Genomic DNA, 23,010 nt, shown 5'->3' on the forward strand with positions numbered 1-23,010 from the left:
TAAACAGCCACCACTAACATTGAGTGGCTGCTGCCAACACACTGACACTGACTCAACTCCAGCCACTTTAATAATGGGAATTGATGGGAAATGATGTAAAATATATCACTAGCCACTTTAAACAATGCTACCTAATATAATGTTTACATACCCTACATTATTCATCTCATATGTATACGTATATACTGTACTCTATATCATCTACTGCATCCTTATGTAATACATGTATCACTAGCCACTTTAACTATGCCACTTTTTTTACATACTCATCTCATATGTATATACTGTACTCAATACCATCTACTGTATCTTGCCTATGCTGCTCTGTACCATCACTCATTCATATATCTTTATGTACATATTCTTTATCCCCTTACACTGTGTATAAGACAGTAGTTTTGGAATTGTTAGTTAGATTACTTGTTGGTTATTACTGCATTGTCGGAACTAGAAGCACAAGCATTTCGCTACACTCGCATTAACATCTGCTAACCATGTGTATGTGACAAATAAAATTTGATTTGATTTGATTAGATTTTAATCAGAGTTTATAATAAGGAAGGGGAATTCTGTAACAGTTTATGACATCAAAGGTATGGCAGCTATGGAGAATCATTTTCAAAACAATGTCCAAAACGGGAAATCATTGGATGTGATTCATTCGATTCTATGCAAATTCATATTTGAGGACTGACATGGAAGCAACCATTACACAACCCTGAACTCAATAACCCCACCCCAGTTTCAGAAGAGATATCAAACCATATCTGGTCATATTGTATTACATACACCCAGGCTGTGCCTGGACAGTGATGGATGGCTATATGGAGCATCCTTGTCCATCATGTTCAGTGTGTTAGTGCTCTCACCACAGCGAGGCAGCAGAGTACCAGTTGAGGTAGGTGCAGGCAGAGCGTAGTAATTAAAGGCAGTGGTAGCCTATCCATCCCCATATCAACACCTGCAGCATCTCATGACACGCGCTCACACTCCCCCATTTACCACAACTTCCAAACTAACTGGACCTAAAACAATGTGTAACTTCGTGGCCTTTCCAAGTCAGGATCACACCTAATACCAAATAGCTAAAGAGGATAAACCACAAATAAATTCATGTTTCCTAAAACAATGTGTAACTTCGTGGCCATTCCAAGTCAGGATCACACCTAATACCAAATAGCTAAAGAGGATAAACCACAAATAAATTCATGTTTTGTAGGGGGGAGTTGACGATTATGTGGTGGTTGTTTCACTATCGATGATGAAATTGCATTAAATCAAAAGAGTCAGACCCAATGATTTACTGTTCGTAAGGACAGAGTGACTAGTAATATTGAACATTAAGTCAAAATGTAGCTAGGGGAGTTCAATATCCAAGATCACATTTTCTTTCTATGGATTAGCCCATCAGTCAAGTGTTGGTTGTCCAGTAAAAAACTCAAACTTCGAATTAAGATTATCAATCCGATTCTGTGATCAATGTGAATCTGTGAACAGTCTTGTGAATCTTTACTAGAGTCCCCATTAGCTAACGCTATAACGTTAGCTAATCTTCCTGTGGTCCAACACCAATTGATAAGACATTACAAACAATTACAAAGGAAGACTTTACAAACATTTAACAAGTAGACAATACAGACAATTAAAATACCTGACATTTAACATTCAGTTGATGCTTTGTAGGTGATGCAATAGCTGTAAACTATAGAGCTCGTGGCCAAGGTGAGTTAAGTGGCTAGAGTGGTTTCCTGTATGCCCATGCTGCACATAGCCCACCCCAATGCACTAGTTAGCCTAGTAAACAAGCCTATACACCGCGGGTAAATTGCCACTATTCACTGTTACAGTGGTCAGAGATCACAGCCAGAAGCCTACCACCACCAACGGGCTACAACTGTTCAGTATTGTTGTCTAATTTATGGACATCGTCTATGTGACTTTTTTTTTAATTATCAAGTAGGCCCAACACAGTTTCAGAAGATGTAGGTACATTTGACCAATATTCATGTATCCATTTTTCAGTTAGCATGGTCATGTTTCCTTTCACGTGAGAAATATTAACCAAAGCATCATTTTCCCTTGCTTATCTCCTTCAAAATACTGCAAGCTACAGAGCTATATAAATAATGACTGTATTGGCATGATTCCATACCTTATTATTGACTTCAATTGGAGGTGCAATTCACTCCTTTTGACGAGTAGGTTTGGTCCTCATTTCCAGAGCAAATGTGCAACAGTTCTACACACACATATTTAACTGTCTGTTTTCATTACATCATCAGCTACCTTTGTTACATCACAAAGCCAGCTGGCTAAATCTGGCACATTTACAGAAATACAGTAGATTGTCCCTGTCAAATACATTTGATAAAAAATAAATGTCCAAAACAAACAGTGGTGGAAAAAGTCCTCAATCAGTCAGTTGTAAACAGTATGACTCAAGTAAATGTGAAAGTTGCCCAGTAAAATACTACTTGGGAAGTATTTGGTTTGAAATATTCTCAAGTATCAAAAGTAAAAATAATTTTAAAAATTAAGCAAAGCAGACAACACAATTGTATTGCTTTTTTTGAATGTAAGAATAGCCAGGGGCACACTCCAACACTTAGACATAATTTATAAACTAAGCATTTGTGTTTATTGAGTCTGCCAGATCAGAGGTAGGGGATGTTCTCTTGATAAGTGTGTGAATTGGACCATTTTCCTGTCATACAAAGCATTCAAAATGTACTTTTGGGTATCAGGGAAAGTGGATGGAGTCAAAAGTACATTTTTGTCCTTTATGAATGTACTGAAGTTGTCAAAAATATAAATAGTTAAAGTACAGATACCCCCAAAACGATTTAAATCATTTTTACTTAAGTACTTTGCACCACTGAAAACAAACCTTTTCTAGTGTCTCTATATCACTGGCTTATCATCACCTAGATTGCCCACCCTAGTCACACCCTGACCTAACCAACCACTTTGCCTGTTTGACGGTTAGTCTGAGGGCATAGCAGGATTTCATATAAGTGTCTGGATTAGTGTCCCGCTCCTTGAAAGAAGCAGCTCTAGCCTTTAGCGCGGTGTGGATGTTGCCTGTAATCCATGGCTTCTGTCGGGGATATGTACATACGGTCACTGTGGGCACGACGTTGTCGATCCACTTATTGATGTAGCCTGTGACTGAGGTGGTATACTCCTCAATGCATGTGGATGAATCGCAGAACATATTACAGTCTGTGCTAGCAAAACAGTCAACATATGACAACAAATGAATGCAATCTCATTTAATGAGGAAAATTATCTTGGGTTGGAGAGGCTTCTAGTGATGGCTCTATACATTCTGGTGAAAAGGGAGGGTTTGCGACTCTTCTCTTCAGGTGGGAAGAAATATGCGATGTCATTTCCCTCTGGAGCAAAGGAGCCATGAGAATTTGTCCTCGACTCTGCAAAGAAAGACCATCCAGTATGTCATGGGTAACAATTCAGAGCAGAGTGCAATGTCTTTCCAAATGAATTAGTTGAACGCTAAAGTAATAATATCTTAGTCTTGAATGAGCAGCAGCAGGGCTTACCTGTAAAGTACACAGTAGGGGAAGTGTTCTGAGGCTGGTACTCCATAGACTTTTGAGGACAGTGGTCCTTTCTAACTTTCTTGGAACACTGTTTGGTGGGAAAAGGCACATTAAAACAAACTGTTATATATCTTAAAGTACAGTATATCAACTGGAAAAAGGCAATACAATGCTAAAATACTGAATTATATAAACAAATAATATCTCATACTATCAAAAGCAGTGTTATTCATGAAAAATCTGTACTTGTACCTTTATGTTAAAGCATATCTTGCTGAACATGGTTTTCTTGCTTTTCTTGGACTTGAAGATGGGGATCTGCTCTCCAGTACTGCTGGTGCTATCCCTTACCAAATCCAACATCCCTTCTACAATGTCTCTGGTGGCCATGCTGGTACTGGACTCAAAATAACATTTGGCATTGGCTTTGGTGATCATTTGATGACTTGAGCCAACTGATAAGGCATCCATCATTTTGTTGACCATGACCTTCGTGAGCTGATTCATTGTGTCAGTATCCTCTGGCTTGCTCTGATTGAGCTGGATAGGAAAGACCATGCAAGTAGAGGTGCTTGGTTCATTCTGGACTGAAACATCAATGTTGATATTTTCATACTCATCTAACCACTGTTTTAGGAAGCCCTTCACTGTCTATTCAGCAAATATCTGGAGAAGCTGAGAGGAGAGCTTCCTGGATATGGCACATTGTTCCTTTCCCCATTTCAGCCTTGAAAGAATGGAGTCTGAAGCACTTCTGGCTGCTGCCAATGTTAAGACCTGTGGAGTGCTGTGGCTGTCCTGAAGGGCTATCACTTTATCCACAAATTCATGACTGAAAATGTGGATGGTCCCAGTGGAAATTATTTTTCTCAATTTCCTAACAGCAGATCTGAGGTTGTCAGGATGAGAAGCACCCTGTCCATCTTCCTGTGTGTTCTCAACACTTTCCACCATTTCGTCCACTACCACCCCAGCAGCTTGTCTGACTTTGTCCACAAAGGTTGGGGGAAGTAAGTTCTCTGTGTGAAACAAGTCCTGAATGATCATGTTTCTTACAATGGGAAAGTCACTCTGAGCAGATAATTCAGTGGGGATGGGAGTACCGGGCAAGGTGAAGTCCCATTCTGACTGCTTTGATTTTGAAGTAGGTGTTAGAGAGGTGGAGGAGCGTGAAGAAGAGGTATTTCTTGTATTTTGGCTGTCAGCACTCCTACAACGGATCGTGCCAATATCCTCCAGCATGGATCCTGAGAGCTTAGTGGTTTTAGGTAGTAATTTGTGCGGAATGTCCACACAGGCATCGTTTCCACCAGGTGTAACACTGCTCTGGTTGACCTCAAGATGGCAGAGACTTGCTCTTTGTGAAGCAGGACTGCTTTGATATGTAAATATTTGGATTGAACCAAGTGTTGTGTCTGATCTTTGAAGATCTTTTCTGAGAAACTCCGTAATCTTACTTTGCAGACTGTAGTAGATGTTACGAGCAACAGACCAGATTATTTTCTCAGAAACCTGTCCAGTGGTGAGCAGGGAGGTTCCAGATACCATGTCAGATGATTGGGTTTTCTGGGTGATCTCCTGCAGATCTTTCACTATGGTTTGTATAATATCAGTAGATGTGGTGGATGTATATACAGACTGGAGGTACTTATCTGTTGTACCTTCCTCCACAATGTTAAATGATCTAGAGAGGACCTCACTCACTCCTTTCTCAGCTTTGGTTTGGAACGCATGACTAGAAAGTTTTTGGAGGCTCTTTGTTGAAAGACTGTGGGAAGATGCAATGCCTTTGGAGGCAGCCGTGCTGCAATCTAGACTTACTGGAGAGGTTCGCTCAGGAGAACCTTGGAGACGTTCAAACATGTCTTCACATGGTGTTGGGGACCTTGACAAGGAGATGTCCTTCAGCTGAGACAGAACACCACCTACCAATATGTTGACCTCAAGGGACATATCAGATATTTTCTTTCCTACTGTGGAGAAGCAAGGTGCATTTGATGTCTGATCCTCACATGAGGTCAAGATTGTTGAAATGACCTGTTTGGTACTATTGTTCATTAGACCCTCTTCTGTTTCAGTCCAGAGAAGTTTTGAACTCTCTGACACCCATGTGTAGAGTCACTTCCTGGTTCAAACTGGGCAAGTGAGGCACACTCTTACTAGCTTGCGTCAAGCTCTGGCTTGCCAAACCAAGGTACTCCTTAGTCACAAGATGTCCAGAGTCCTCTGTGGGTGTATGGCTAGACATTCTTCTCTGCACGTCTGATCTCCGCCGGTGAATGGTGAAGCCCTTTAATGTCTTCTGAATATTGTTATATAAACTAGTGGTAGCAGACCAGATCCTGCTCTGTAGCTTTTGTGCATTTTCCTGGAGGTCAGGTTCTCTCTCCTCTACTTCTGCAGGTTGCGCCGAGCTCTGCAGGTCTTCCACAAATGTGTCAATGATGCCAAAGGCAGCAGAATCCGCACAAATATCCTTTGACAAGGTTCTCTGGTTTTGAACGGAACAAGACCTGGATGCTACAGAATAAGCAGGCTGTGCACTCGGTAAGCTACTGTTGGACTTTTTAACTAGGAACTCACTCACTGCTTGAGTGGTGTCTCTCTTGAATTCCTCACTTGAGAGTTTTTTCATGCAATCTAACAGACTGGTCAAAGAAGCTGTGGCCTTACTTCTGCTGTCCTCAATTTGAGAGGGGACCTCAGATACTATTGGTGATGAGGCCCTGGAATGGGAGTATTCCCCATGCTGAGCCAGAACACCCTCTACAAATTGTTGTCTCTCAATAGAGAAGCCTGATCCTTTTTCTCCAACAGTGTACAGGGCGTCCTCCTTTGACATCTCAGTGTTGTACAATCCCAGAAGCTCTGAAATGACTTCTTTGGTGCAAGTTGTCAGAAGGAGCTTGCTTTCTTCTGACTCAGTTTGTGCCCAAATTAGTTTTGAGCTCTCACTTAGGCCTCTTTGTAAAGTAACTTCACCAGTGGACTCTGGCAACTGAGGCTCACTCTTACTGGGCCTATATTTCATGTCTAAGCAAGGAAGTGGAACTGTCTCCTTAAACTCAGCATTTGTGATGTTATCATCAGATGTGACAATGCTCTTTAAGGCACATCGCTGAAGCTTGCCGAAATAATCTTTCAAGTTGTTTTGGATGCTGTGGTAAATGTGAACAGCAGCAGACCAGGCACTCTTCTGTTGGGGACTCTCAGATTCAGCCAAGGACTTCATATCTGACACGAAAGTCTTAACAACTACTGACGCTGCTGAGCCCACTGGGTGAATTGACTCTGTCTTTACAATGCCAGACAATGTTTGACCTGATACAGCACCTGTTAACTCAGACTGAACGACTGAACTAGGAAAGCTCAAACTACTGACTTTTTTGGCAAGAACTCCACTCACTGCTTGTATTGCTGATGTTTGAAACTCCCGGCTGGAGAGTTTTTGGATGCTCTTAGATGTGAGCGTGCAGGAAGAACCAGATTCACCAATGTTGTAGCTGCTCTCGTATTTCCTTATCAGGGCATCAAGATCGTCAATGAAGCCAACATGCGATGCCAAAAACGTGATCTTGTCCTTCAGATCTTTCAGCAAATTCTGTTCGTTCTCGTCAACAAAAGCCACCATTGTGTCAGAGATCATGGTCATGACTTGCCCTGTTAGACTCTTGCTCTCTTGGTCAACTTTTTCAAGTTTAGCAGCCAGCTCTCTCACCATGCTCTCAGTCACCTTGGTCTGTGAGTCTCCCCTTACCGGTGTCACTTGAGAGGTTTGGCTAGCGGAGGCACTCTTAACGACCACTGATACGGCCGACTTGACATCTTTAATCACTTCTGCCATTACAGCAGGGGTCATCTTCGGAGAGCCTGCACTTCCAGATGGAGAATTGGACATGCATGCAAGTTTGGAGAGAGAACCTTGCAGGCTGTCCTGCACACAGGTGACGAGGGTGTCCTCTGAGACACCTAAGAGGACTTGTAGCGAGTCAGAGTTGGTTGTCTTCTTCTGCACATCAGACAGAGAGGTTCTTGAAAAAAAAAAACAGAAATCATCACAGTCAAACAAATAATATGTAATGCTGTGAGGAACGTTGCTCTGGTGGAGGTGTGTCAACCACATCTAATGATAAAAAATAATAATTTATTCAACTTCTATAGTTCTTTTCATTACAGAAAGATAAATGAGAAAAGCCTTTAAAGCCTTTAAACAGCTTGGAAAATTCCAGAAAAGGATGTCATGGCTTTAGAAGCTTATGTTAGGCTAATTGACATTATTTGAGTCTGTGGATGTATTTCATGGCCAACCTTCAAACTCAGTGCCTCTTCGCTTGACATCATGAGAAAATCAAAAGAAATCAGCCAAGACCTCAGAAAAATAATTGGTTCATCCTTGGGAGCAATTTCCAAATGGCTGAAGGTACCACGTTCATCTGTACAAACAATACCACGCAGCCGTCATACACTCAGGAAGGAGACGCGTTCTGTCTCCTAGAGATGAACGTACTTGGGTGCGAAAAGTGCAAATCAATCCCAGAACAACAGCAATGGACCGTGTGAAGATGCTGGAGGAAACAGGTACAAAAGTATCTATATCCACAGTAAAACGAGTCCTATATCGACATTACCTGAAAGGCCGCTCAGCAGGGAAGAAGCCACTGCTCCGGAAGCCGCCATAAAAAACCCAGACTACGGTTTGCAACTGCACATGGGGACAAAGATCGTACTTTTTGGAGAAATGTCCTCTGGTCTGATGAAATCAAAATAGAACTGTTTGGGCATAATGACCATCATTATGTTTGGAGGAAAAGGGTGAGGCTTGCAAGCCAAAGAACACCATCCCAACCGTGAAGCACGGGGGTAGCAGAATCATGTTGTGGGGGTGCTTTGCTGCAGGAGGGTCTAGTGCACTTCACAAAATAGATAGCATAATGAGGATGGAAAATAATGTGGATATATTGAAGCAACATCTCAAGACTTCAGTCAGGAAGTTAAAGCTTGGTCGCAAATGGGTCTTCCAAATGGACATGACCCCAAGCATACTTCCAAAGTTGTGGCAAAATGACTTAAGAACAACAAAGTCAAGGTATTGGAGTGACCATCACAAAGCCCTGACCTCAATCCTATAGAACATTTGTGGGCAGAACTGAAAAAGCTTGTGCGAGCAAGGAGGCCTACAAACCTGACTCAGTCATACCAGCTCTGTCAGGAGGAATGGGCCAAAATACTCCCAACTTATTGTGGGAAGCTTGTGGAAGGCTACCCAAAACATTTGACCCAAGTTAAACAATTTAAAGGCAATGCTACCAAATACTATTTGAGTGTATGTAAACTTCTGACCCACTGGGAATGTGAAGAAAGAAATAAAAGCTGAAATAAATTATTCTTTCTTCTTCTATTATTCTGACATTTCACATTCTTAAAATAAAGTCGTGATTTTAACTGACCTAAAACAGGGGAATTTTACTAGGATTAAATGTCAGGAATTGTGAAAAACTGAGTTTAAATGTACTTGGCTAAGGTGTATGTAAACTCAGAATTCAACTTTATATGGCCATATCTATCCTCTAAAAAAAAAAAGTGAAATTGCTATAAACATCAAATACTGTTTAAGGACAATCATAAATAAAAGGCAGTATTGAAGAATGGTTACAGACATACCTCATGGCTGGCTTGGGCAATGGTTTTGGGCAGTAGCTTCCACTGCCCAGACTGCCCATCTCCTTAGTCAGGTACATCTCCTTGAACTTAAGTTGTTGTGATTCCTGCTCTTCTTCCTCTTCCTGATCCATACAGTTGGAGGAAGGGTAGGGAGTCGGGATGCGAAAGCTATTGTAAGACTTTCGACTGCCTGGCCTCTTAGGTACACCAGCCTCAGTAAATCTCACGCGGGACTTGGTGTTAACCTTATCGTCTAACAGACTGGTGAGTGACGCTGTGAGAGATCTCTGTGACAATGGAGAGGAGGCAGCATCTTGGATGCCCAGTAGTTCGTAAAGACCTGGGATGATGATCTGCATCAGCTTGTCCGATAAAAACTGGACAATCCTCAGACACAAGCCGGCAAGCTGTTGTTTTGTCAGCTGTATTCCAGAAACAGAAGAAGTGTTTTAAAATGTTGCATAGTGCGTCTTTCAAAAGCTTATGAACAAGGCTAAACATTCAGTGATCATTGTATTCTAAATAAGCTTTCAGATCTTACCGGGTCAGAAATGCCATTACGAATCCTACTCCATTGCCTGAAAATGATTCATATGAATTATTCATATTAATAGTATTAATATTGTCAGAAATGTCGGTCAGTAGAGTCATCAGATTAAACAGTATTTTACACATGCTTTGTAGCAATTGTTTTGACAACATTGTGGTGTGATGTAACTTTTTCCGCAATGGAAATGTAGTTGATGAATCTGCTTTCATACAATCCTTTACAGGTTTGATAGTAGTACTGTACCAAAGAAAATAGAACATACTCCTCAGTTAGGTTCTGCAGGAAGTTGATAATCAGTGAAAAAAACTCGCACTGTTGAGGCTCTCTTCTTCTGTGGTTTCCACAGTGCTGGTTTGCTTCTGGTAGAAATAAACATTATGAGTCTCAAATAATGGCACCAACAGAGTCAAACTTAACATATACAACAAATATCATACTGAAAGAACTTATGAACCGTTAGAGTGTGGAGGAGCATTGGCAACGTTGGACAAATTTAAACAACTGAAACACAACAGAGATGGTTGTGGTACGTCAACATTGCCAATGATAGCATCACTATAACATTTTATTGGATTAATGTTGTAATATGAAATGACAAGGTCAATTTACCATCTCATTGACAGCTTCAGAGGTCAGGTGGTCATCCACCACACAGACAGGCAGGTCTAGAGACTGGGACAAGGCTCTATGGTCATAACCAGGAGAGAATGGAAACATCAGAGCAGTCCCAATGGCAGAATCTAACCACTGTCTTCATGTCAAAGACTCACTTAGTAGTTAATACATCGGTTCAAATAGATCGGCTGGGGACTTGACCCTACAAATGACTCCATGAATGACGCCTGACCTGCCCCATAACAAGTTCTTTCTTAGTAGTCTCTCTCTCTCTTAAACTCCACACAAATATCTAACTGGACAGAGTGTAAGTGGCCTTACCTGACTCTCTCAGTGTCAGAAACATCATAGTCTTGTTGTTCTATGTCCTCCAGGGACATCTCAGCTACAGCAGATGGGGCAAAGCCCGGGATGATCTCTCAAACTGAAAATAATGACTGTTTATGTGAACTGAACCATTTACAGTGGCTTGCGAAAGTATTCACCCCCCTTGGCATTTTCCCTATTTTGTTGCCTTATAACCTGGAATTAAAATAGATTTTTGCACTGTCAACTGTGGGACCTTAGGTATGTGCCTTTCCAAATCATGTCCAATCAATTGAATTTACCCCAGGTGGACTCCAATCATGTTGTAGAAATACCTCAAGGATGATCAAGGGAAACAGGACGCACCGGAGCTCAATTTCGAGTCTCATAGCAAAGGGTTTGAATACTTATGTAAATAAGGTATTTCTGTTTTTTTCCGTTTTAATTTGCAAAAATTTCTAAAAAACAGTTTTTGCTTTGTCATTATGGGATATTGTGTGTAGATTGATGAGGAAAATGTTGTATGTAATCCATTTTAGAATAAGGCTATAACGTAAAAAATGAAATGTGTAAAAAGTCAAGGGGTCTGAATACTTTCCAAATGCACTGAAGCAGTCTATAAGATATATCTTATTACAGTTTAGGCCTACCTTGTTATTTTATTCCATCTGGCAATATCATATTAATGGATTAAATCTATTTAGTTTGTTTTGTTGCTAGTATTTTTATTAATTGTTTGAAAACACAAGTATTATCTACTTTCTGAAGGACAGCCAAGTTGATAGGCAACATAGAACCTACAAACAATTATGACATCATTGGAACACATGCACGTGTCACAAACACCTTTAGCCCAAAAAAGCAGTGTAGCAGTGCTGCCCAAGCTGGGGGCGATACACTTTTATTAGGCTTTTATTCAGATTCACAAACAATGCTCTACTTGAAGTCAATGAGTAAACATGTAGCAACATGGCTGAGCTTTAACGTGTAAGTAGAAGTTGACACTAACCATATGTATAATCCTAAAATGCTTGCCCTAAATACCAGTCTAGAACCCAGGTATGTCTCCTGCTATTTATAGTATATTTAAAGTACATCTTATTACAGTTTAGGCCTATCTTATTATTTTCTTCCATCTAGCAATATCATTTTAAGGGCAAATACACACACGTGTTGTAGGCCAATGAACTCCATAGTTTTAATCAGAGTTTATAATAAGGAAGGGGAATTCTGTAACACTTTATGACATCAAAGGTATGGCAGCTATGGAGAATCATTTTCAAAACAATGTCCAAAGCGGGAAATCATTGGATGTGATTCATTCGATTCTATGCAATTTCATCTTTGAGGACTGACATGGAAGCAACCATTACACAACCCTGAACTCAATAACCCCACCCCAGTTTCAGAAGAGATATCAAACCATATCTGGTCATATTGTATTACATACACCCAGGCTGTGCCTGGACAGTGATGGATGGCTATATGGAGCATCCTTGTCCATCATGTTCAGTGTGTTAGTGCTCTCACCACAGAGAGGCAGCAGCCTCCACTGAGCAGCTCAGCAGCCTCCACTGAGCAGCTCAGCAGCAGCCTCCACTGAGCAGCTCAGCAGCCTCCACTGAGCAGCTCAGCAGCCTCCACTGAGCAGCTCAGCAGCCTCAGCAGCCTCCATTGATATATACTTATACTGTATTGCAATGCTTCTGGTCACTTGCACACTATGATTTGTCTATTTGTTTTGGGATTTGTGTGTTGGCCTGTTTTGAAATAGTTTGATAATAACCTACTACTTTGACCTAATGCACTTCATCAATGATGGTGGTTGTATTGTTTGGGATTTGTACTGATAAGCATCATGTTGTCTTACTCTAGGGAACTTTCCAGCAAATGTGGATCTCAAAACAGGAGTACGAAGAGGGCGGGAAGCAGTGCGTAGACAGGAAGTGCCCTTGATCGACCACCAACAGCATCTGCTGCCTCCAGAACTCACAATAACATGTCTAGTTTAACCTTTTACTGTGAGCTCAGGAACACCCAAGGACGGTAGTTCTGTCGATTTAAAAAAAGTTTTTTTCAAACTGGATAATGGAATCTGCCTTTATAATTTTTTGTAGAAAACATGAACTATAACGAACCGTGTCACATATTCCATTGCTATGAAAAGGGTGAAAGGCTGAGTTCCTTTTGACTCCATCTTCAGTATGCCATTTTCAGTTTGTTTATGGACCTTATATTCTGATCTCAACCTTGTTGACAGGTAAGAAACACTTGGTTAGTGTATGTGTCTTATCCAATGGGTTGTCAGGTGAACGTTGAAGATGCTTCTTGGAGGTGATCTAATGATGTCATTGAATCGCTGTCACTGAGTTGCTCACTGGACAAAACAATTATTCACTGAAAATTAAATCTGTCTTTCATTTCACTTATGTTGATACTTGATTGGCTATTTGCTGTCTTTTGAAAATACAAAAATAAATATACCTGTTTTATGAAGCACTTGTAGACATTCATTTTTTCAAAATCATATTTTCAGCAAAACAGATACATACGTTTACAATATGACATCAAATCAAAATAAAATAAAGTAAGTGATATGTAAATGATTGGCAAAAGGCTCCAACCACCCAAGTCATAGACTGTTCACTCTGCTACCACACGGCAAGCGATATGAGAGCACCAAGTCTGGGACAAAAGGCTCCTTAACAGCTTCTACCTCCAAGTCAGACTGCTGAACAGCTTCTACCCCCAAGTCATTAGACTGCTGAACAGCTTCTACCCCCAAGTCAGACTGCTGAACAGCTTCTACCCCCAAGTCATTAGACTGCTGAACAGCTTCTACCCCAAGTCATTAGACTGCTGAACAGCTTCTACCTCCAAGCCATTAGACTGCTGAACAGCTTCCACCCCCAAGTCATTAGACTGCTGAACAGCTTCTACCCCCAAGTCATTAGACTGCTGAACAGCTTCTACCCCCAAGTCATTAGACTGCTGAACAGCTTCTACCTCCAAGCCATTAGACTGCTGAACAGCTTCCACCCCCAAGTCATTAGACTGCTGAACAGCTTCTACCCCCAAGTCATTAGACTGCTGAACAGCTTCTACCCCCAAGGCATTAGACTGCTGAACAGCTTCCACCCCCAAGTCATTAGACTGCTGAACAGCTTCTACCTCCAAGCCATTAGACTGCTGAACAGCTTCCACCCCCAAGTCATTAGACTGCTGAACAGCTTCTACCCCCAAGTCATTAGACTGCTGAACAGCTTCTACCCCCAAGGCATTAGACTGCTGAACAGCTTCTACCCCCAAGTCATTAGACTGCTGAACAGCTTCCACCCCCAACTCGTTAGACTGCTGAACAGCTTCTACCCCCAAGTCATTAGACTGCTGAACAGCTTCTACCCCCAAGTCATTAGACTGCTGAACAGCTTCTACCTCCAAGTCATTAGACTGCTGAACAGCTTCCACCCCCAACTCATTAGACTGCTGAACAGCTTCTACCCCCAAGTCATTAGACTGCTGAACAGCTTCTACCCCCAAGTCATTAGACTGCTGAACAGCTTCTACCCCCAAGCCATTAGACTGCTGAACAGCTTCTACCCCAAGTCATTAGACTGCTGAACAGCTTCTACCCCCAAGCCATCAGACTGATGAACGTTAATTAAATGGCCACCTGCACTATTTGCATTGACCCCCTTGGTTATTGATGTATTTTTCTAATTGTTTTCCACTGACTCTCTTGAATTGGCTCGATGCACACTCACTACACTCTACCCACACATTCACTGTGACACTGACCGACTTTCACACTAGCTGCTGCTACTGTGTTTATTATCTATCCTGATTGCCTAGTCACTTTTACCCTTACCTACATGTACATACTGTATTACCTCAACTACCTCCCACCCATGCACATTGACTCGGTACTGGTACTCCTTGTATATAGCCTTGTTATTGTTATTGTGTTACTATTTAGAAAATATTTTCTTACTTTTTAACTCTGCATTGTTGGGAATGGGCTCGTAATAAAGCATCTCACAGTTGTTTTCGGCGTATGTGACCAATACGATTAGATTCTCATCTGAACAAATGAATGCTCTCGTTGTTTATCATGAGGAATTTAATTAAATAAATTTGGTTTTCCTTGAAGATTTGAATGGGCTGAGAAAGCCTTTCGTGATGGATCTAGACAATCTGGTGAAAAGGGAGGGTTTGCGACTCTTCTCTTCAAGTGGGAAGGACGATGCGATATCATAAATTCCCTCTGGAGAAAAGGAGCCATGAGATGTTGTCATCGTTTCTGCAACGAAAGACCATCCAGCATGCCATCAATTTACATTTTTACTCATTTATCAGACACTCTTATCCAGAGAGACTACAAGGAGCAATTAGGATTTGGTGCCTTGCTCAAGAGCACATTGACAGATTTTGCCTCGTGAACTCAGGGATTCTGAACCAGCAACCTATCGGTTACTGGCCCAACCTCTTAACCCACTAGGCTACCACCCAGCCCACAGTACAGTATGTCATAGGTAACAACTCAGAGGAGTACAATGTCTTTCCAAATGAATTAGTGGAATGGTAAAGGGATAATGTCTCAGTCTTGACTGAGCAGCAGCCTAAACAGCAGCAGGGCTTACCTGTAAAGTACACAGTAGGGGAAATGTTCTGAGGCTGGTACTCCAGAGACTCTTGAGGACAGAGGTTCTTACTAACTTTCTTGGAACCCTGCTTGGTGGGAAAAGGCACATTAAAACAAACGGAAATGTTTTCGATATCTTAAAGTACAGCATATCAACTGCAAAGAAGCAGTGCAATGCCATGACACAAAGAATCATATAAAAGGTCAACAGCAGTGTTATTCATGAAAGATGTATGTGTACTATACCTTTGTATTGAAGGTGAGGACCTGCTCTCCAGTACTGCTGATGGTATCCCTTTCCAAATCAAACACGCCTTCTACAATGTCACTGGTGGCCACGCTGGTAGCGGACTCAAAATAACATTTAGCAGTGGCTTTGGTGATCATTTGAAGAATGACCATGCAAGTAGAAGTCTTTGGATCGTTCTGGACTGAAACATCAAAGTTTATGTTTTCATACTCATCTGACCACTGTCTCAGGAAGCACTTCACTGTCTCTTCAGCAAATATCTGGAGAAGCTGAGAGGAGAGCTCCTTGGATATGGCACATTGTTCATTTCCCCATTTCAGCCTTGAAAGAATGGAGTCTGAAGCACTTTTGGCTGCTTCCAATGTTAAGACCTGTGGAGTGCTGTGGCTGTCCTGAAGGGCTATCACTTTATCCACCAATTCATGACTGAAAATGTGGATGGTCCAAGTGGAAATGATTTTTTTTCAATTTCCTAACAGCAGATCGGAGGTCGTCAAGATGTGAAGCACCCTGTCCATTTTCCTGTGTGTTCTCAACACTTTCCACCATAATGTCCACAACCACCCCAGCAGCTTGCCTGACTTTGTCCACAAAGGTTACAGGAAGTAAGTCCTCTGTGTGAAAGAAGTCCTCAATGATTGTGTTTCTAACAATGGGAAAGTCAATCTGAGCAGGAAACTCAGTGGGGATGGGAGTCCCGGGTAAAGCAAAGTGCCATTTCGACTGCCTTAATTTTGAAGTAGGTGTTAGAGAGATAGAAGAGCGTGAAGAAGAGGTATTTCTTGTATTTTGGCTGTCAGCACTCCTACAACGGATCGTGCCAATATCCTCCAGCATGGATCCTGAGAGCTCAGTGGTTTTAGGTAGTAATTTGTGCGGAATGTCCACACAGGCATCGTTTCCACCAGGTGTAACACTGCTCTGGTTGACCTCAAGATGGCAGAGACTTGCACTTTGTGAAGCAGGACTGCTTTGATATGTAAATATTTGGATTGAACCAAGTGTTGTGTCTGATCTTTGAAGATCTTTTCTGAGAAACTCCGTAATCTTACTTTGCAGACTGTAGTAGATGTTACGAGCAACAGACCAGATTCTTTTCTCAGAAACCTGTCCAGTGGTGAGCAGGGAGGTTCCAGATACCATGTCAGATGATTGGGTGGTCTGGGTGAGCTCCTGCTGGTCTTTCACCATGGTTTGTATAATATCAGTAGATGTGGTGGATGTAGATACAGACTGGATGTACTTATCTGTTGTACCTTCCTCCGCAATGTTAAATGATCTAGAGATTACCTCACTCACTCCTTTCTCAGCTTTGGTTTGGAACTCATGACTAGAACGTTTTTGGAGGCTCTTTGTTGAAAGACTGTGGGAAGATGCAATGCCTTTGGAGGCAGCCGTGCTGCAATCTAGACTTACTGGAGAGGTTCGCTCAGGAGAACCTTGGAGACGTTCAAACATGTCTTCACATGGTGTTGGGGACCTTGACAAGGAGATGTCCTTCAGCTGAGACAGAACACCACCTACCAATATGTTGACCTCAAGGGACATATCAGATATTTTCTTTCCTACTGTGGAGAAGCAAGGTGCATTTGATGCCTGATCCTCGCATGAGGTCAAGATTGTTGAAATGACCTCTTTGGTACTATTGGTCAGTAGAGCCTCGTCTGTTTCAGTCCAGAGAAGTTTTGAACTCTCGCTGACACCCCTGTGTAGAGCCACTTCAAGGTTCAAACTGTGCAAGTGAGGCACACTCTTACTAGCTTGCCTCAAGTCCTGGCTTGCCAAACAAATGTGCTCCTTAGTCCCAAGATGTCCAGAGTCCTCTGTGGGTATATGACTAGACATTCTGCTCAGCATGTCTGACCTCCGCTGATGAATGATGAAGTCCTTTAATGTCTTCTGAATATTGTTATATAAACTAGTGGTAGCAGACCAGATCCTGCTCTGTAGCTTTTGTGCATTTTCCTGGAGGTCAGGTTCTCTCTCCTCTACTTCTGCAGGTTGCGCCGAGCTCTGCAGGTCTTCCACAAATGTTTCAATGATGCCAAAGGCAGCAGAATCCGCACAAATATCCTTTGACCATGTGTACTGGTTTTGAATGGAACAAGACCTGGATGCTACAGAATAAGCAGGCTTTGCACTAGTTAAGCTACTGGTGGACTTTTTAACTAGGAACTCACTCACTGCTTGAGTGGCATTTCTCTTAAATTCCTCACTTGAGAGTTTTCTAATACAATCTAACAGACTGGTCAAAGAAGCTGTGGCCTTACTTCTGCTGTCCTCAATTTGACAGGGGAACTCACATACTATTGGTGATGAGGCCCTGGAATGGGCAATATCCCCAAGCTGAGCCAGAACACCCTCTACAAATTTCTCTCTCTCAATAGAGAAGCCTGATCCTTTTTCTCCAACAGTGTACAGGGGGTCCTCCTTTGACATCTCAGTGTTGTACAAGACCAGAAGCTCTGAGATTACTTCTTTGGTGCAAGTTGTCAGAAGGAGCTTGCTTTCTTCTGACTCAGTTTTTGCCCAAAGAAGTTTTGAGCTCTCACTTAGGCCTCTTTGTAAAGTAACTTCACCAGTGGACTCTGGCAACTGAGGCTCACTCTTACTGGGCCTATATTTCATGTCTAAGCAAGGAAGTGGAACTGTCTCCTTAAACTCAGAATTTGTGATGTTGTCATCAGATGTGACAATGCTCTTTAGGGCAAATCTCTGAAGCTTGTCGAAATAATCTTTCAAGTTGTTTTGGATGCTGTGGTAAATGTGAACAGCAGCAGACCAGGCGCTCTTCTGTTGGGGACTCTCTTCAGATTCAGCCAAGGACTTCATATCTGACACGAAAGTCTTAACAACTACTGACGCTGCTGAGCCCACTGGGTGAATTGACTCTGTCTTTACAATGCCAGACAATGTTTGACCTGATACAGCACCTGTTAACTCAGACTGAATGACTGAACTAGGAAAGCTCAAACTACTGACTTTTTTGTCAAGAACTCCACTCACTGCTTGTATTGCTGATGTTTGAAACTCCCGGCTAGAGAGTTTTTGGATGCTCTTAGATGTGAGCGTGCAGGAGGAACCAGATTCACTAATATTGTAGCTGCTCTCGTATTTCCTAATCAGGGCATCAAGATCCTCAATGAAGCCAACATGCGATGCCAAAAACGTGATCTTGTCCTTCAGATCTTCCAGCAAATTCTGTTCGTTCTCGTCAACAAAAGCCACCATTGTGTCAGAGATGGTGGTCATGACTTGCCCTGTTAGACTCTTGCTCTCTTGGTCAACTTTTTCAAGTTTAAAAGCCAGCTCTCTCACCATGCTGTCAGTCACCTTGGTCTGTGAGTCTCCCCTTACCGGTGTCACTAGAGAGGTTTGACTTGCGGAGGCACTCTTAACGACCACTGATAAGGCCGACTTGACATCTTTAGCCAACTCTGCCATTACAGCAGGGGTTAGCATCATAGAGCCTGCACTTCCAGATGGAGAATTGGACATGCATGCAAGTTTGGAGAGAGAACATTGCAGGCTGTCCTGCACACAGGTGACAAGGGTGTCCTCTGAGACACCTAAGAGGACTTGTAGCGTCTCAGAATTGGTTGTTTTCTTCTGCACATCAGACAGAGAGGTTAGAGTCCTTGGGAAAAAAACGCAGAAATCATCAAAGTCAAACAAATAATATGTAAGGCTGTGATGCACATTCAGTGTGTCAAATACATCTGCACCATTGAAAACAATGAGGAAAACGCTGCTGTTTCTCTGAGAAAAAACCTTAGTGTGATGTCAGCCTAACTGCTTAATTTCTAAAGCCCAATAAAATGTATTTTGTATAAGTCATTTGCATTGAAACTGGCCTGTAGATATCTATCTATCCTGGCAACATCTATCCTCTACAAAAATCCAAATTGCTATAAACTTCAAGTACTGTAACTTCTAATAACTTCAAGGACAGTTTGAAGAAATGTTAAAGGGAAATTTCTAAATGTTTCAACTTCATATTCATCATCTCCAGCACCACCCCTACATCAGCATATGTGAAAAACGGTAATTTCTATGTTTTGTAGTAAAAAAAGAAAGAGGAAGATAAGTGTTTTTCTATGACATCATCAACCAATTAGTAGGAAATGCCTACTCATAATTGGTTAAAATCACACGATGCACACTGATGATGTCATTAGAATCTAGAGCTGAGCATTTAACCAACATTTTTGTTATTTTTCGGTTTTAAACAATTAATTGACCGACGTCGGCTCAATTATTTGAATTCCATATAGTTAATTTTTTTTCTTCTTCTGTGAGCTCGATGCTCAGTTTCTGTAGAGATAAATCAGATCAAGCACGAACTATGCAATGTAGTAGGGAGTTGTAGTTTCCAACAGGCCAATATTCTACATAGTTTAGCACAGAAAATATGGCAATTAATTCCCATAATCCATTGCACGCCCACTTGCTTGTCCACTCTGTGTGGAGCAGATACGGAAACCTCATTGACTGAGACGGAGAGACGAGAGAATGCATGAGAGAGATAAAAAGCAGTTGCGTTGCGAGGATTCTCTACCTGGAAATACATGATCTAAGTGATTGACAGTTGGTGTTCAGCGGTCATAAAAGTAGGTCTTATTTACTTAGAAGAACTACTAAATAGTGATTTTGTCAGACAGGATAAGCAGCAGCTCCATAGAGATGAGTTGATGACTTGGAATGAAATAATAAAGTCATCAAATAAATATTTTATATGAGAAAGTAAATGATGGTTGATAAGTCATAAACAGTAATGGACAGTCACTACCATCATGGGACTTTTATTCATTGTTTTATTATGTGTTGTTACAGCATTCAACACACATAATCCATAGTGCATTCAATGTCTAAAAAAAGTATTGAAATCCAAAACCGTGATTATTTTTTAAATATTTGAATGGAAACCAAACCAACCTCAAAAGCACTAATTTCTCAGCACTATTGGAAACAGTTACGACCCTCTATATTTTTTTTACTACAAAGCATGGAAATGTGTAATTTTCACATATGGTGATGCTGGAGATGAATATGAAGTTGTTAAATTTCCCTTTAAGAACATACCTCATGGCCCCCTTGGGCAGGTAGCTTCCACTGCCCAGACTGCCCTTAGTCAGGTAAATCTCCTTGAACTTAAGTTGTGATTCCTGTTCTTCTTCCTCTTCCTGCTCCATACAGTTGGAGGAAGGGTAGGGAGTCGGGATGCGAAAGCTATTGTAAGACTTTCGACTGCCTGGCCTCTTAGGTACACCAGCCTCAGTAAATCTCACGCGGGACTTGGTGTTAGTCTTATCGTCTAACAGACTGGTGAGTGACGCTGTGAGAGATCTCTGTGACAATGGAGAAGAGGCAGCATCTTGGATGCCCAGTAGTTCGTAAAGACCTGGGATGATGATCTGCATCAGCTTGTCCGATAAAAACTGGACAATCCTCAGACACAAGCCGGCAAGCTGTTGTTTTGTCAGCTGTATTCCAGAAACAGAAGAAGTGTTTTAAATGTTGCATAGTGCGTCTTTCAAAAGCTTATGAACAAGGTTAAACATTAGGCAGAGTTTTCATGGTAATCTGATTAAATTGTCAGTAACATGATCTTACCGGGTCAAACATGCCCTCACGAATCCCCCTCCATTGCCTGAAAACAATATTGTTATAAATGTTGTCATATCAGGATGCGTGGCAGAATAGTTTTTATTTAATTATTTGCCTGATCGTGAAGTTATACTTGCTTTGTGTCAGTTGTTTTGGCAAAATTGCAATGTGACAACTTTTCTAGCACTGAACATTTTTTTCCGATTGATCAGTTTCTAATTTGATCCTATTTCCTTGAAGGTGTGATAGTACCAAAGAAAACAGAACATACTTCTCAGTTAGGTTTTGAAGGAAGTCCATAAGTGTCAGATGTTCCACATTGTTGAGCTTTCCCTCTTCTGTGGTTTCCATCACTGAGGTTGCTCTGCTCCTGGTAGAATTGCTCTGCTCCTGGTAGAAATTGTAATTATATTGCAAATAATCAAACTTAATTAACAACAAATATCATACTGAAATAATTATTAACTGTTAAAGAGGGGAGGAGCATTGGCAACGTTGGGCCAATTAAACAACTGCAACACAACAGAGATGGTTGTGGTACGTCAACATTGCCAATGATAGCATCACTGAAATGACAAGGTCAACTTACCATCTCATTGACAGCTTCAGAGGTCAGGTGGTCATCCATCACACAGACAGGCAGGTCTAGAGACTGGGACAAGGCTCTATGGTCATAACCAGGAGAGAATGGAAACATCAGAGCAGTCCCAATGGCAGAATCTAACCACTGTCTTCATGTCAAAGACTCACTCACTCATTTGCTTTGTCAAACCTACCCCTTAGAATGACTTCGATATTAAAAACCCAGGCTTTCCTAAAATGTTTACCTCAGCCAGTCTAGAACCCAGGTGTGTCTACAAAACACATGTACTCCTCCATAAGGTTCATGGCTTGCCTATTGTTTTATCCCAGTACAAGAGGGGCAACTGGATTCAGGATTAAACACAAGCAGTCTTTAAGGTATATCTTATTACAGTTTAGGCCTACCTTATTATTTTCTTCCATCTGGCAATATCATTTTAAGGAATGAAATCTGTTTTGTTGCTAGTATTATTAGTAACTGTAGGAAAATACAGCTGTAAAGTACAAGAATCAGCTACTTTCTGAAGGGAAGCCAAGCTCATAAGCAATTTAGAACCTACAGACAATTATGACAAAGTTGGAACGCATGAATGCGTCACAAACGCCTTGTGGTCACATGTTATTTTAGGGCGTGGCTCCGCATTCGTGACCGGTTCTCATATTTATTTTTCCCGGTATCCGTTAGTGCTGGAATTTGCGATTAATACTTTTCTCATGCCGAAACCGGATTAAATAAATACCGGTAGTTAAATGACAAAAATATGATATTCGCAATGTCATTAAGCAACAACAACAACAAAAACATAAATAGCTACTACAATTTCTAAACATGATTTTGTCATCAGTTCAGTACCATTTGTTTGATTTTGTGGACCCACGACTAGACTTTATCCATGTTAGCTAGTTGCTAGCGATGCTAGTCAGCATAGGCTGCTACGTGATAAACAGTTCGCGTGGGTTCTGGAGGAATTTTCTAAAGTTACGGAATTACTGATGTCTGTTCAGAAATAAATGAAATCATTCAGAATAGCCTAATACGTCATGAGAAGCCCTATAATTTAGCTACAGAGGACCAATAGCTTCTTTTTTTAAATAGCCTAGCTGCGGATTGTAGCCCAATAACAAAGAATAGCCTACAGTCGGGGAACGCGAGGCAAATCTGTCAGTGAAAAAACAGCAGGCAGACAAAACAGGCCTTTTGCAATATTCAAATACAATCGAGGGAAAACACAGATTG

General features: G+C 41.4%; 2 protein-coding genes and 1 pseudogene across 5 annotated transcripts; 1 reads left to right on the plus strand and 2 right to left on the minus strand.

Annotated features, from left to right (window-relative positions):
* Positions 1 to 23,010, plus strand: part of LOC110515169 — a 72,302-nt pseudogene that overhangs the window by 41,391 nt on the left and 7,901 nt on the right.
* On the minus strand, positions 2,993 to 9,789 carry LOC110506706. The gene is made up of 5 exons (XM_036973553.1): positions 9,763 to 9,789; positions 9,222 to 9,643; positions 3,813 to 7,591; positions 3,561 to 3,648; positions 2,993 to 3,431 (listed from the first exon to the last, which is right to left on the minus strand). Exons 2-3 carry the CDS (start codon positions 9,578 to 9,580, stop codon positions 5,635 to 5,637), a joined length of 2,316 nt encoding a protein of 771 aa, XP_036829448.1. The 5' UTR covers positions 9,581 to 9,643; positions 9,763 to 9,789; the 3' UTR covers positions 2,993 to 3,431; positions 3,561 to 3,648; positions 3,813 to 5,634.
* Positions 14,379 to 22,311, minus strand: LOC118948926. Of its 4 annotated transcripts, XR_005042217.1 has the most exons (8): positions 22,179 to 22,311; positions 21,781 to 21,856; positions 21,463 to 21,581; positions 21,198 to 21,234; positions 20,667 to 21,067; positions 15,581 to 19,221; positions 15,333 to 15,420; positions 14,379 to 14,992 (listed from the first exon to the last, which is right to left on the minus strand). XR_005042217.1 is itself a non-coding variant. In XM_036973547.1 (5 exons), the coding sequence occupies exons 1-5, from the start codon at positions 21,886 to 21,888 to the stop codon at positions 16,005 to 16,007; spliced, it is 3,882 nt and encodes a 1,293-aa protein (XP_036829442.1). In that variant the 5' UTR covers positions 21,889 to 21,918; the 3' UTR covers positions 15,452 to 16,004. The 4 variants fall into 4 exon arrangements, 2 of the variants coding, with proteins under 2 accessions (XP_036829442.1, XP_036829443.1); XR_005042216.1 differs by lacking the exon at positions 22,179 to 22,311 and having other exon boundaries at positions 21,781 to 21,918; XM_036973547.1 differs by lacking the exons at positions 14,379 to 14,992; positions 15,333 to 15,420; positions 22,179 to 22,311 and having other exon boundaries at positions 15,452 to 19,221; positions 21,781 to 21,918.

Source organism: Oncorhynchus mykiss, unplaced genomic scaffold (assembly GCF_013265735.2).
Source record: "Oncorhynchus mykiss isolate Arlee unplaced genomic scaffold, USDA_OmykA_1.1 un_scaffold_266, whole genome shotgun sequence".
NCBI classification, from domain to species: domain Eukaryota; kingdom Metazoa; phylum Chordata; class Actinopteri; order Salmoniformes; family Salmonidae; genus Oncorhynchus; species Oncorhynchus mykiss.

Coding starts and splice junctions, on each gene's coding strand:
- LOC110506706 (XM_036973553.1), bottom strand. CDS start 9,580: ATGCAGATCATCATCCCAGGTCTTTACGAACTACTGGGCATCCAAGAT. Junction 7,592..9,221: donor TTGCCCAAGCCAGCCATGAG/GTATGTCTGTAA, acceptor TTTTTTTTCAAG/AACCTCTCTGTCTGATGTGC.
- LOC118948926 (XM_036973547.1), bottom strand. CDS start 21,888: ATGTTTCCATTCTCTCCTGGTTATGACCATAGAGCCTTGTCCCAGTCT. Junction 21,582..21,780: donor CTGAAGCTGTCAATGAGATG/GTAAGTTGACCT, acceptor AATTTCTACCAG/GAGCAGAGCAATTCTACCAG. Junction 21,068..21,197: donor GTGAGGGCATGTTTGACCCG/GTAAGATCATGT, acceptor TCTGGAATACAG/CTGACAAAACAACAGCTTGC.